At 47.2% G+C, this 14611-nt stretch overlaps 2 protein-coding genes across 4 annotated transcripts in view; one reads left to right on the forward strand and one right to left on the reverse strand.

Moving 5' to 3' along the window:
- The window catches only part of mindy4b (MINDY family member 4B), an 8639-nt gene extending 1766 nt beyond the window's left edge, over positions 1–6873 (forward strand). The window contains exons 2-11 of the mRNA XM_036214821.1: positions 1069–1209; positions 1398–1517; positions 1712–1809; positions 3311–3476; positions 3550–3615; positions 4028–4098; positions 4177–4249; positions 4356–4532; positions 5036–5216; positions 5283–6873. Of these exons, the coding sequence (XP_036070714.1) occupies positions 1069–1209; positions 1398–1517; positions 1712–1809; positions 3311–3476; positions 3550–3615; positions 4028–4098; positions 4177–4249; positions 4356–4532; positions 5036–5216; positions 5283–5425 (1236 nt within the window). The 3' untranslated portion in view covers positions 5426–6873. The remainder of the gene's footprint in view (positions 1–1068; positions 1210–1397; positions 1518–1711; positions 1810–3310; positions 3477–3549; positions 3616–4027; positions 4099–4176; positions 4250–4355; positions 4533–5035; positions 5217–5282) is intronic.
- A 2674-nt stretch (positions 6874–9547) lies between these two features.
- On the reverse strand, positions 9548–14463 carry tsen34 (TSEN34 tRNA splicing endonuclease subunit). Of its 3 annotated transcripts, none has more exons than XM_024276914.1 (4): positions 14279–14463; positions 10389–10799; positions 10058–10315; positions 9548–9988 (listed from the first exon to the last, which is right to left on the reverse strand). In XM_024276914.1, exons 2-4 carry the CDS (start codon positions 10786–10788, stop codon positions 9801–9803), a joined length of 846 nt encoding a protein of 281 aa, XP_024132682.1. In that variant the 5' UTR covers positions 10789–10799; positions 14279–14463; the 3' UTR covers positions 9548–9800. The 3 variants fall into 3 exon arrangements, with proteins under 3 accessions (XP_024132682.1, XP_024132680.1, XP_024132679.1); XM_024276912.1 differs by having other exon boundaries at positions 13958–14463; XM_024276911.1 differs by having other exon boundaries at positions 13954–14463.
- Positions 14464–14611: the final 148 nt, after the last annotated feature.

The raw sequence follows: 14611 nt of genomic DNA on the forward strand, positions 1-14611 counted from the left end.
GACAGTCCGGTTACATCCATGTACTGGTGCTGAAGCAGGAACAAATGTCTGTCATAGCCACAGCGTCCAGCCCTCCTTAGCAAAGAGAGAGAGAGAGGGAGGGAGGGAGAGAGAGAGAGAGAGAGAGAGAGACCACCTTCCCTCTGGAAAACTTTATGATGTCATGGATGATCCAAAATGGCCGCCAAAACAGCAGCTAAAGTGAACGCACGCTAGTCCAGAGAAAAGTAGCTGGTTCTGAAAGGATGGACGTCTGCAGGAGAACAGCAGAACCAGACAGAAGAGATCCAGGACTCAGCAGGAAGGTCTGAGGACGCTGACGGACAAATGATGTTATCAGACCGCCTCTAAATCATGAGGGTCTCCAGAGCTGCGATTGGTCCTTTTTCTGCCTTTGATCAGTCTCTCCAACAGCAGTTCTGGACAAAACTGTGGGGGTTCTGACCCAAACTGAAGCTGTTCAGACATTAGGAACACAGGATTCACTTCCTGAAGGTTTTCTGGACAAACGGATTGAATTATCTTTAAACTGAAGAGTTCGGCGTTTCTGTCTGTAAAAACTAAAGTTCCTCCTGTAGCTTCAGCGAACAGAACTTCAGATGGAGGTTCGACTCTATGCAGACGATGAACTCCTGTTAGCATCACATGCTGATTGCTGTCTGGAGTCTTTGGCTTGAAGGTTCCTCCATGAGATTCTGATGGTCCAACAAGCAGAAGGGAGGTTCATTATGGGTCCTGCTTTAAGTTCTATAGGTATCTGATCTGGATCTCCCTCTGCAGGAGAGTTACTTTGATGGACACAGAGAATCAGAGACTTTATTGTAGCTGTCAGTATAGTTGCAGGTCCATCAGCTGCATCACATAGGAAATTAATAGTAAACAAACACAGATAATAACAAGAAGAAACCGTACCGGTGTGATTACGGATAAAGTGTGGTGTGCAGAAAACACAGATGGGCTTCAGAACCGGGCCAGAACGTTCTGCCTTCAGTCTCCTGGTGTGTGCTGATGCTGTCCTGATGATTCTGATCTTTATCAGATCTTTGCTTTTAAACTTCCTATGATTAGAAGCTGCTTTACCTGAGGAATGAGGAGGAGCCAGAGGAGGCCCCGCCCCCCAGGCATACCCCACACACCTGCTCCGCCCCACGGCGGCTGGCCATCTCCCCAGGCCTCGGAGGGAAACCCCTAACACCTCCGTTTACAGAGGTACCAGTGTTTCAGAAGGTCTTGTTTGATGTTTCTCTGAGCATCCTCAGGCTCCTGGTACCATCCAGACTCTCTTCTGTTTCCACTCTGCACCTGTCTTATCCAGGTCTGGTCACCTGCTCAGGTGTGCTGTTGTTTTTAGACTTGTTGCTGTTCAGTTTCTGGACGTTTGCTTTGGTTATTTTCAGAACCTGAGGCGGCTGCTGTTCGGGAGGACGGTCCGCGTCTTCAACTTTGATTGGAGGAAATCCTTTTTTCACTTTAGAGAACCAAACTCTGAGCTGTCCTATGCCCTGCAGGTGGACCAGGTATGTTTCTGGACGGGCTCCGCCCCCAAAGCTGTTAGGGTTCCTGCAGTAGAGTGAATGGACACGGGGTCAGACATGGAGGACGGTGGAAGTCTGTGGAGAACGATTCTGCTCCAGAGACCCAAACTAAAGTCAGCTTCAAAACCTGTCCTCTTTCTGAAGGCCGCTCTCACCTGCTCAGGTGTGTGTTTCAGGGCGGGGCTCGGGCTGTTCAGATGGTCATCCAGGCTCGCATCATCAAACATCTGCTCTTCAGCCAGCAGGGGGGCTCAGAGGGGCGTTCGCTGCTCAGGTGAGCTCAGTGTAAAGACACCTGGCCGGTACCTGTACCAGTTTACCTGGGGGGTGGGGCTAAGAGAGGGACCACTAACTGTAATTAACTTGTTAGAGGAGCAGCTCAAGTCTAACCTGAGAACAGGTAATGATTGTGATAGTGAGTAATTCTAATACTGACTTACAGCTACAATAAAAATCTATCCTCACCTGAGGGACACCTGCCTGAGCTGGTGGGGGGTGGGGGGGGTTATTATTATTATTATTACTAACAAAGATCAGATCTGTAAAATCTTCTCTCTTTGACGTCACTCAGGAGAGAAAACAGGAAAGTTTTGGTCCATCGAGTGAGACTTCAGTTCTACTGAATTCAGATCATTTAAAGCACTCAAGTATTCAATTCAGTCCAGCTTTATTTATACAGCCCAAAATCACAAAAGAATTTGCCTCATTGGGCTTCAAAATATAAACAATTGTTACAAACTGACTACATAAACTGGTTATCCCTGCCCTTAGACCCTCCCTCTCGGTGAATCCTTGCTGGTCGGATCAAAGAATCCCGGGAGATTTTTAAATCCAGCCTCTGGGATTGGACGGTGTGCACAGCAGTAGAGCTGCCACAAACCATTATTTCAATAGATCATCCTTAGACAGTAAAACTCACATCTGAACCATCATTCGCTTTAAACTTCAAGTGTTTCAGCTACATGCTAACTACAAACACAGATGATAGTGTATTCAAACTTTAATGAGTCCTGCAGCTTCTGTCCTTCATTGGATTCTGACATTAATCTAATGAAGTCGTCATCTAAAACACAGGAACTATTTTTCACTAAAGATGAACTTTTGTTCTCACTGACTCAAATAGAACTAAAGTACATTTTGTGGTGCTGAACGCTCGCAACTGTATTCAGCTTCACTCTGACTCTGTAGAACTCCAGACTGTACGATTCTCTTGCTCGATGCAGGAAAGTGATGATTTCTACGTCTGCAGAAGACTTGATGTCTTTAGAGAGCAGATGTTCTTTCAGCAGAGACGTTTCACTCTGATGGCTGCAGGGATGCACACAAATCATTTAGCTACGATATTTGGCTAATGTTAGCTTAGCTAGACGATGATCCCTCTTCGGTGTGATCAGTCGGTCACAAAGTGCTTCCTCTTCAGGTGTTCATGATCACTGTAGAACTGCTGTGGAACAAGAGTTCTGCCTTTCAGAGATTTCATTGAACTCCTTTTTTTAATGTTTCTTCAAAGCTCCGCTGACGTGTTGTCATGTTACCCGAGTCTTCCTAGAACTTCCTGTGACATCACTGCTGACCCGGATTAGCAATACAAAGCATGTGTGTCCCAGACGATGGCAGACGCAGCATTAGAAAGCTCGCTGTAGTTTGGAGATTAAAAAGAAGACTATTTCAATAGTCGACATAGTCGTGACTGATGGTCTGATCATGGCCGCCCGACACAGCAGTGACCAAAGCAGATCATTACCAGATCACTCACTGCCCCCCCATGACTTTAGTCTGACAGAACTAGGACCACCAGAACAGCAGGGGGCGCTGGCAGCTGCTCTCTCCGACAGCCTCTGGTTGGCCGGTCAGGAGGAGAGTGCCACGGTAACCATGGTAACAGAGGATGACAGCCCCAAGCCCCCCTCAGAGTACAGACTGGACCTCCTGACAGAAAAGGTGGGTGTGAGACGCAAGGTCATGTGGCTCTGGCTCCGCCCCTCGTCATCCTCTTCCTCGTCTCGTCTTTCAGATGCACACGTTCGTCTTCAACAGGAAAGAGGAGCTCAGTAGCTTCCTGTTGGACCACATCCACTGTGTGAGTGACCCGCTTTGGTAAAACTGTCTCAGCGATCCTCTGAGGGACAGAAAAGTAGATCCAGCTTTGGTTCTAGCAGAAAACTAGATCCAGCTTTGGTTCTAGCAGAAAACTAGATCCAGCTTTGGTGGTTCCAGCATCTACAGCATTTCCTCCACAGGTTTGTTTGGACGGTTCCTGAATGCATCAGTGCCAAAGTGTTAGCTCCAGAGTTTATGTTCCATAACACCAATTACACGGTTAACGTTCTTCCAGCAGACTCTGTGACCCAGATAAACTACAGAGATCAGCTGATTCAGAACCTCCAACACAACAGAACCTAAATCACAACAGAACCTCCATCATAACAGAACCTAAATCACAACAGAACCTCCATCATAACAGAACCTCCATCATAACAGACCTTCCTTAGTTTCAGGAAGAAGGCGGTCATGGCGTTGTCCTCTTTCTGTACAGTCTGGTCTGTTCCAGAACCATCGACAGGTAACAGCCGTATTGGGAACAGGTGATATGCAGCAGTGACCAGAACCATATATCCACTTCCTGCTTACCTTCTCCCAGGATCCGGGAGGATCTGGACTCTTCCACTGCCCATCTACTCCAGCGCAGACTGGGGAACTTTGTATGCAGCCAGGTAACACAGAAACATGACAGATACTCCCTAGTGAAGCGGTCCAGTTCCCTGACAGAACTCTTCCCAGAGCCAGTTCTGTCTGACCGGGTTCTGTTGGTTCCTCCAGGCTTTGCTCAACCTCCTGCTGACCGGCAGAGCCACTCCTCACGTCTGCAACGGCACTCAGGCTCCTGGAGGGGGCGCTGCTCCTCTGGACCCCCCTCTGCAGGGGGTTCTGTCCCGTGGTGATATTGGTTACCTGCACTGGAGCCGAGAGCAGATGGACCGGGACCGACTGCTTCAGGTACGGATCTACCTGATCCACTCCTCAAAGATCCTTTCTGTCTCATCACTCTGACCGTTTCCTCCACAAAGACAGAACTATGTGATGAATGCAGGTGGAGTCGGATCAGAACCGGGGATGGACAGGTGACCTGTCGTGTCATTTACTGCCCTCCTGAGATAATCAGGATTTCAGAGTTCTGGCAGAACTTCTTTACCATGCGGGAACTTCCTGTGTGCTGCCTGCAGATCAATGATCTTAAGAGGATTTTGGAGAGTTTGGCTCCATCTTGAGGAAGTCCACATGGGACCTTTCATCTTCTGGGTTCATAAGCCCACAGATGGAAGTTTCTGAGACAGCTCCTCGCCTCCGTCACTGGTGGATCTGTCCATCAGAACTCAGGTTCTGGTGCTGACAGGTCGTTCATGAGTCTCTGGCGTTTGATTGGTCATGTAAAGCACAGGTCAGATCCTTCAGCTCGGTGCCGGAGTTGATCCCAACAACAACCCCCCCTCGGTCTGCAGGTGGGAAGCATGCTGAAGACCCCCCGCTTTCCAGTGTGGCTCTGCTGCATCAACAGCACCTACTCGGTTCTGTTCAGTCTGACCCGTTCTCTGCTGTCCGACTGGAGAACCGAACACCAGTTCCAGCTGTTCTACTACAACGGCCAGAACTCCCAGAACTCCACGGCCCGGCTGACCATCGGTAAGCATTGTGGTCCTGCTCTGATCCTGGTCCTCGTAGGTAACCGTCTGTCCTGAATCCCTGCAGACACTCACTCGCACCACTGGGAGGCGCCCTCCGTGGATCCTGGCGTGGACCTGGAGAAGAGGTTCCCTTCACTGGAGATGACCATCAGGACTAAGTGGGAGGGGGCCTCCATCAACTGGGGAGGCATCCCCCCGTTCTACTGAGCAGACCAGATCCAGAACCAGATCTGAGGATCCAGGTCGGAGGATCCAGTTCCAGATCCAGATCTGAGGATCCACAGAAAGGCTGGACGGCAGACCGCCAACAGAACCTCGTCCCGTTCCGTCTGTGGTTCCTCGCCGTTTGTTTGATCCGTCGTTTCCCTCACATGGACTTCATGTGTTTGGTGGATCTGGTTTTCTTTCGGTTTGAACTCGTGTTTGGTAGACTCCTGATCCTGTTGGGTCTGAATGTGACTTCAGCACGAATGAAAGTTTGTTGTTTTAGTATTTTTGGTTTTTATCGTGAATGGTTCAGATCTGTGTGATCCAGAATGTTGATATAAATCTGCCTGACTGGATCCAAACTGGTCTTGAGGCTCAAAAGAACCATAGAAATGGAACCGTCCCACATTCAGACACAAACCAGGAGGAAGTCCGCTTCAGGGGGACTTCCTCCTGCTGCCATATTTGGTAAGATGACATCATCAGACAGTAAATGAGCCGATTTATAACCTCGTGTTTATATTTGATCATCAACTTAAAGTTCTAAAATAAAATTATTAAAACGTTTTCGTTGGTACCTGTCAGAACACCACCAGGGCCCGTTTCAAGAAGCGGGTTTTGCTAAACTCTGAGTTTGTGAACTCTGAGTTGAGGAAAACTCAGAGTTTCTGGTTTCAGAAACGGAGGTAACTTAAACCTGTGAAAGTGGGTCAAACCAAACTAAAACCCAATAGTGAGCAATGATCAGAAGAATACACTTAAAACCTCAAAAAGTAGAGTTTTCCTGGTGTGGCCCTGTGAGGATTCGTGATCGCATCCTCCCTAACTTGAAAGATGACCATGTGACATTTTTGTTTTGTGTTCGCTCCATTAATTCCTCTTGGTTTTTGAGTGTCTACCAGAGGGGAGTGTTTCCATGAAGGACCACCAGCTGAAATAGAGAGGGTGGATGTGGAGACCTTTTCTTCTGTTTTGTATTGTTGTTGTGATCATGGGTTCAGTTTCTTATTAGTTTTCTCAGTCACTTATGGTTAGTTGAACGTCTCATTTTATCCATTTGTTTTTACACTCACTGTTTATATTTAGTCAGGCACCCCCCCACTGCTAAGTTTATGGTATGGTCTAAATTATATATAAGTGGGTTTTTGTGAAGTTGAGGGGAATTATTTTTGGGCTGCCATGTCACTCTGCCTATGGTTGAAATTAAAAGAAGAATCCGAGCTCTGAAGATGCCCGTCTCTCTGTGGTTTTTGGTTCCTCCATCAGCTTTCCATTCATGCTGAGGGTCCACCTTCGGCCAACCTTCACGGGCCCCTTTCAAATCCCCCTACAACAAATTTTTTATTTTCTTTAAATGTTCCCAGTGGGGTTTTAATTAGGACTGTGAAGTTTTTAACAAAAATTCTACATCCTAATTGTTCTGTTGATCTGAAGCCTTGACAGATGACTGGTAGCCAATGGGAGCAGACTTCATCAATGGGTCCGTGAAGACCTTTTAACACCTACTTTACAATTCAACAATGTACCAATCATTGTCCTACTGTTGTTTTCCTCAATGGAATGTACCGATGCAGCAGTTTAAAACAACAAGAGGAGCATGCTGTCGACATTTTTAGATGAGGATTTACTCTGTAGAAATAGATTTCACTCTGAGGTTATGTGTTTGGACTTTTGTTTGTTTGACGTTCGTTTTTCTTTATTTCACTGTTTTGATTGTAGCTCATAAATTATAAGTTGCGTATCATACAGAATGGTACAGCTCCTCCATAAAATCACCAACCAAAGTTTATTCGTCACCCAAATGCTCCTTTTATCTCGACAAAAAGGAATAAATGTAAGTAAATCCAGTGGCGGGCCGTGCATTTCACACCTAGGCCTTCAGTAGTGCTCCGGCCATGTCCACACGTAGCCGGGTATTTCTACAAACGCATATCTGCTGACCTCCGTTTTAGACAAAAGCGTTGCGTCCACACGTGATCGTTTTAAAAATAATTCCATCCACACGTCTCCGCATACTTGTGCTCTCTGGTCGTGTTTTTAAACAGAAAAAGATCCAGCAGCTTACTTGCTGGAATGATTATTAAAAAAAAACCGCTGAACAGGTTTCTCACCTGAGACTGTCAATAGACTCTGCGCGGCACGCGCTCTCCAGACAGAGCTGTGACAGCTCGTGAAAATGATGACGTTTCCGTGCGCCTGCTAGCTGGCCTTCGTGTCGCCTACTCCAGATCTGATTGGTTGAAGCAACAGTTTGGTCGACAATTATTTTATGCTACAGGGCCCGCAGAACTGATTGTGAAGGCCTCCGGGCAGATTTCTTTGACCCTAGCAACAAATGGTGCTGCAATGTGATTGGTTAATGCTTAAATAGGAAAATACACGTCTGGAAGCAGCGCAACCAGGGAGACAGCAATGAAAGGACGAAGACAGAGCATTTGGAATTATAGAATACGTATTCACGGAAATAAATAATAATTAATATCAGTCTGTGATTCAGATATTTTTAGGCCAGCAGAGAAGGCCTTGCAGGCCCTGACGGCCCGCCACTGAGTAAATCCCAAAGGACCGCTGACAGAATCAAATGTTGGAATGGTTCTCCCTCAAAGGCTTCAACAATGACTTGTACAATTCTCCGCCGTTATTAAAGTAGAAGCTGTTTACATCCGCGGTCTCGTGGTCGAGGCGTGGAAAGAGGCGGAGACTCACAATAAACTCACTCCTGATTGGTGACAGTACTTCCTGTAGATTCATGACTCAGCTATGACTCAGACCAATTGCTGAAGATGGGTTCCAGACGTTTGCAATATGGCGATAGACGCTTCAGGAAGTGACGGTGAAAGCGGCGGTCTACTTTCACGAGGAGAGGAGGTAATGCATTTCCAATGGGGGACCTCATGGTTCCAGAAGTCCAGTATTTTTACAGTCAGTGATTGGATCAAACAGCATATGTGTGACAGATGATTTTAAATATGTGAGGCCAACTTAAACAAGTCCCGTAGGAGTGGGTAATGTGATCAGCCGCGGTTCCGTCCAGTAGAAAAATGTCTCTTTTCCGCAAATGATCGAATAATTATTGACGTTGCTGTGAACAATAAATCCAATTCATTATTTTCACAGATTCCTTGAGAAAATAATGAAAGCTAACATCAGTCTGGCCTTTCACTGAATTACAGTCCTTTACAGCACAGAACTGGGACGTTATCTTATCTTCTCCGGCCTCTACGGCTACATCCCGGTTAGCGAGCTATCATGATGCATGAAAGTTTCAGGAATTCAGAGTTTTTCTCTGACACTTTGAGTGACAGCGACTTAAAAGGAGAAATACTCGGATTACAAACACGTTATCTTATTATATTTTTTCTTTCAGAAGAAAAATGCCACATACATGTTAAAAACTCAGAAACATGATTTTCATTGGAGGGGGACTTTAAGGGTTAAAATGAGGAAAAGTAAACTCTGTTTTATTAATAACGAGTCCCTGGAAAAACTCACTATTTATAATATCGCTGAAATAAAAATGAATCAGGAAACTGCAGTCAGTCGACTCGTGTCCTCCAAATCCTCTACCGACGTAAATAACATTTCCTCTGGATTAATCAGCCTCCTCTCTACATGATCCTCTATGAATGAACATGTCATTTTGGTTTCTGCGTGGTGAAAACGTGACGTCTCTAACGTGAATGTTCTCTAAATGTTCATGAGGAACTCATATTTGAACATCTTTCACTTTAAAAAGGGGCGGAGACCTCAGAGAACTCTAAGTTTCCTGAAGAAAACCTGCTACCGACCAGGTTTCGTTCACAGACTCAGTTACCATAGTGATTGATTCTGAGTTCAGCTTAACCCGCTTCTTGGAACGGGCTTGGTTTCGCCCACTTTCCCGGGTTTGAGTTATCTCTCTTTCTGGAACCGAAAACTCAGAGTTTTACTGAATTTGGAGTTCACGAACTCAGAGTTCAAACAAAACCTGCTTCTAGAAACGGGCTTGGTTTAACCCACTTTCACAGGTTTAATCTATCTCTCTTTCTGAAACCAGAAACTCAGAGTTCACAAACTCAGAGTTTCAACAAGACCTGCTTCTTGAAACGGACACCAGAACATCACCAGAACATCAGGCGAAGGTTCTGGTTTTGAGTAATCTTTTATTGAACGTTGAGTCCTTCCATGTCTGAGGTCTTCAGTCCATCCAGGTTCTGTCAAATCCATTCATTGTGGATCTGGCCGCTGGGCCAGCAGAACCAGAAACTTCTCTGATCCTCAGAACAGAAGGTTCTGGAAGGGTCCAGTCAGGTCTGACCCTTAAAGAAGGCTGGTCATGTGACCCCCATTCTGAGGCCCAGATCCCCGGTCCAGTTTGGGTTCTGCTGGGCCCAGCTCAGACCATGCCGCTCCACTGTAAGGACGTGTAGCGGACGTCTCCGTCTGCCACCGGCGAGCAAAGTAGCACGGTCTTCTTCACGTTAGAGCCCAGACGTGCCACGGCCAGCAGGTCCAGAACTCCGACGGGCCGGTCCGACTCCACGCAGACGGCTATGAAGTGGGCATGAAAGCGGAGCGGATCACCTGAGGACACAAGGGGCGGTAAGACAGGGGGTAGGCGGAGCCTGAGGCAGCTCAGGTTACGCGGCTCACCTGGGTACACGAGGAAGTCTCCTCCAAACTTCCCCGCAGACGTTAAGAAGAAGCCCCGCCCCCGTAAATCCCTGAACACCTGGAACCTGGAGGATGGGGAAGGCTGCGTTTTGATTGGCTGCTCGGCCTCCAGAAAGGACCGTGCCTCGGGGCAGTAATGTAGCCCCGCCCTCGCCGTGCTCAGCTGGACCGCCAGTGCAGACCGAGGAAAGACAAAGTTTTGATCCAGAGCCCCCAGGCGGTCCTGCTGGGCCTCCTCTGCCGGATCAGAACCAAAACTGTCAATTCAGAGCCAGGTGGGGTCCAGTAAAGCTTTAGGCCCCGCCCTCACCTGTGAGTGATGACGTCATAGCTCGGAGCAGTGCCGCCTTCCTGTCCTGAAGGGCCAGAACGCTTTGCTCCTCCTGGCTGCTCGTTTGCTCCTCCTCGAACCGCCTCTTTAGCTCCGCCCCCCTTTCACCGCCGGGGCGGGGCAGTACCGCGGCGCCGGGCCCCTCCCTCAGGAGCCGCTCCTCCTCTGGCAGCAGCAGCAGCGGCCGGCCCAGCCTTCCGTTCTGCCGGGGTGTTCGGGGCAGAGAACCCAGCAGCGCCCCCACCAGGCCGCCCGACCTCACCACTTTCAGGTCCTGCACCCGCCAGATCAAGGGGGCGGAGTCACACACACTGATCCCCACCACAGGGGAGGAGTCAGGCTGCAGCTCCTCCCTCCTAGGAACGCTCAGATCCTCCATCAGCAGAACTTCTGCAAACAAGAGCAGAACCAGACCCTCAGAACTAGACCAGAACCAGACCTTCAGACCAAAACCAGATACTCAAACCAGACCTTAAGATTAAAATCAGACCCTTAGAACCAGAACCTCAAACAAGAACCAGAACCTCAGAACCAGTGCCAGACCTAGACCAGACATAGACCCTCAAACCAGAGCCAGATCCTCAAACCAGACCCTCAGACCAAAACCAGATCCTCAGAACTAGACCAGAACCAGACTTTCAGACCAGAACCAGACCCTCAGAACTAGACCAGAACCAGACTTTCAGACCAAAATCAGATACTCAAACCAGAACCAGAACCTCAGAGTCAGATCCTCAAACCAGACCCTCAGACCAGAACCAGACCCTCGGAACTAGACCAGAACCTCAGAACTAGAGCCAGAACCAGACCTTTAGAACTAGACCAGAACAAGACCTTCAGACCAAAACCAGATACTCAAACCAGACCTTAAGATTAAAATCAGACCCTTAGAACCAGAACCAGGTCCTCAGAACTAGACCAGAGCCAGACCTGGAGACCAAAACCAGATACTCAATCCAGACCCTCAGACCAGAACCAGATCCTTAGAACTAGACCAGAACCAGACATTCAGACCAGAACCAGATCCTCAAACCAGATCCTCAAACAAGAACCAGAACCTGAGAACCAGAGCTAGACCTAGACCAGACATAGACCCTCAAACCAGAACCAGACACTCAATCCAGAACCATAGCCTCAGAGCCAGATCCTCAAACCAGACCCTCAGACCAGAACCAGATCCTCAGAACTAGACCAGAACCAGACCTTCAGACCAGAACCAGACCCTCAGACCAAAACCAGATACTCAAACCAGATCCAGATCTTCAGACCAGAACCAGACCCTCAAACCAGAACCAGAACCTCAGAGACAGATCGTCAAACCAGACAGAACCTGAGAACCAGATCCTCCAACAAGAACCAGAACCTCAGAAGCAGAGCCAGAACTAGACCAGACATAGACCCTCGAACCAGAACCAGATCCTAAAACCAGAACCAAAACCTCAGAGCCAGATCCTCAAACAAGACCCTCAGACCAGAACCAGATACCCAGAACTAGACCGGAACCAGACCTTCACACAAAAACCAAACCCTTAGAACCAGAACCAGACCGTCAGACAAGAACCAGATCCTCAAACCAGAACCTGAGAACCAGAATCGGATCCTTAGAACTAGATCAAAAATTCAGACCACAACCAGACCTTCAGACCAAAACCAGATCCTCAAACCAGAACCAGACGCTGAGAACCAGCCCCTTAGAACTAGACAAGAACCAGATCCTCAGAACTAGACCAGACCCTCAGACCAGAACCAGAACCACAGAATCAGACGCTGAGAACCAGACCCTCAGAACTAGAGCCAGAACCAGACCCTCAGAACTAGAGCCAGAACCAGACCTTTAGAACTAGACCAGAACCAGACCCTCAGAACTAGACCAGAACCAGATCCTCAGAACTAGACCAGACCCTCAGACCAGAACCAGAACCAAAGAAACAGAAGCTGAGAACCAGACCCTCAGAACTAGACCAGAACTAGACCTTCAGACCAAAACCAGACCCTTAGAACCAGATCCAGATCTTCAGACAAGAACCAGATCCTCAAACAAGAACCAGAACCTCAGAAGCAGAGCCAGAACTAGACCAGACATAGACCCTCGAACCAGAACCAGATACTCAAACCAGACCTTAAGACCAAAACCAGACCCTTAGAACCAGAACAAGATCCTAAAACCAGAACCAAAATCTCAGAGCCAGATCCTCAAACAAGACCCTCAGACCACAACCAGACCCTCAGACTAGAACCAGACCCTCAGAACTAGACCAGAACCTCAGAACTAGAGCCAGAACCAGACCTTTAGAACTAAACCAGAACCAGACCCTCAGAACTAGACCAGAACCAGATCCTCAGAACTAGACCAGACCCTCAGACCAGAAGCAGAACCACAGAACCAGAAGCTGAGAACCAGACCCTCAGAACTAGACCAGAACCAGACCCTCAGACCAGAACCAGAACCAGACCTTCAGATCAGAACCACTACCAGATTCCAAGACCCATCTCTGCATTTGTCTTAAATGATTGTAAATCAGCTTACGTGGAAACGACGTGATCACCTGAGATTTACAGGTAAAAGAAGGGGGCGGGGCCTCATTACTTTTGTTAATGGATGCTAAGATGAGGTTTCTTTAAACCGTCTTTCAGAAATCATTGAAAATCTCTACGGTCCACCAGCGTTTGTCGGACCGGGTCCTCCTGGAGCCGTCTTTGTCAGAACTTCTGGACTTGAGCGTCTGGATCCAAACGACTGCGGTCAAAAGAGCCGCTGTTCGTGTTTCCGTGGTCAAATCAGCCCTCATTGGATTTCTTCTGCGAGTTTCATACCAGACTGACGGTAGCATGTTCGTGCTCGCTGGAAATCCTGGAGACTCTTTAGAAAACATGATATTTTTACTCCTCATGAATCCGATCACTTTACTTTTTATGCATGTGATATTTATTAGAAAAAAACTGTGGATTACGTTTTTTTTAAATCAATCTCAAAATCTCTTGTATTAGTGAAATAAAATTGTTTAATTTTGGCTGTGAATTCATCCCAATCATCAATGTATTTCATTATAAATCCGTCACAGACAGAGTATGAAGCATTTTTACTGTATACTTTTAGAGAAAAGTACATCTGAAATACTATAAATCCCCCTGAGATGCACAAGCTGATTGGCTGCAAGCGATGTGTACAGGCATACAGGAGCAGATTTCTGTATGATTATTTGATATATTGACGTTAATATTGATTTAATACTAAATTTGTGACTTAATTCTTGTAGTTCGCTTGATTAGCTTTCCAACGATACCCTCCTTTCGTGGATTGGACAAATAATGAGAAAGTTAGACAATTTAAAGACTCTAATCTTCGTTTCTGGTCACAAAAATGTTTTGCTGTTTATTCAGGAATAAAATGATGCCCTAGTTTTGATCACTTAACGTGCCAAAGCTTTCTTATTCTTTGAGATATCTTAATGATCTTTATACCGTTGGAATGGTCTCTTTCAGCCCATTCCAGTGATATAAGTATCAGAGTAATCAACCTAATCTGAATTTTTTTGTCACATACCTACGTTGGGAGAAACTTTTGCCTCTGGTTCACGTTTCTGAACGTTCTTGGAGGAACCTTCATCAGAACTTCAGGGAAAAGTTGATTCCATGTTTTAGTTCCGGTCATTTCCGGGATCCACGCCGGTCTGGACCGAACTTTTGCTGTGATTACGTCATGTTTCCACGTGACAAGCCCAGGCCCGGTCCGGATCTGCTACTGTGAATCAGACACTAACTTCACGAACAGAACCGGTTCTGTTCGGCAAAAGCCCCGTTATCAGCCGCAGAGCTGCACGCGCCGCTTCCGCTGCCGTAAACTGGTCCAGCTGACGTCACGAACCGACCTGTAAAAACGTCCTGAACCCAAACCCGGTGCAGGACGGAACCAAAAGTCCAACAGAACCGAAGAACAGCGCGCGCCGCGAAGGTCCTGCTCCCCTCAGCAGCCAATCACAGTCCAGAGGCGCGTGATTGGCTGCTGGTCTGACCAATGGCGCAACGGCCGCGCGGACTTCTGACATGCGCAGTAAAAACGTTAAAACAACACAAATATGAACCAGTCAGAATCAAACTAGTCGGTCACGTGACTGAACAACAGACGAGATATATATATATATATATATATATATATATATATATATATATATATATATATATATATATATATATATATATAT

Source organism: Oryzias melastigma, linkage group LG13 (genome assembly GCF_002922805.2).
Source record: "Oryzias melastigma strain HK-1 linkage group LG13, ASM292280v2, whole genome shotgun sequence".
NCBI lineage: Eukaryota > Metazoa > Chordata > Actinopteri > Beloniformes > Adrianichthyidae > Oryzias > Oryzias melastigma.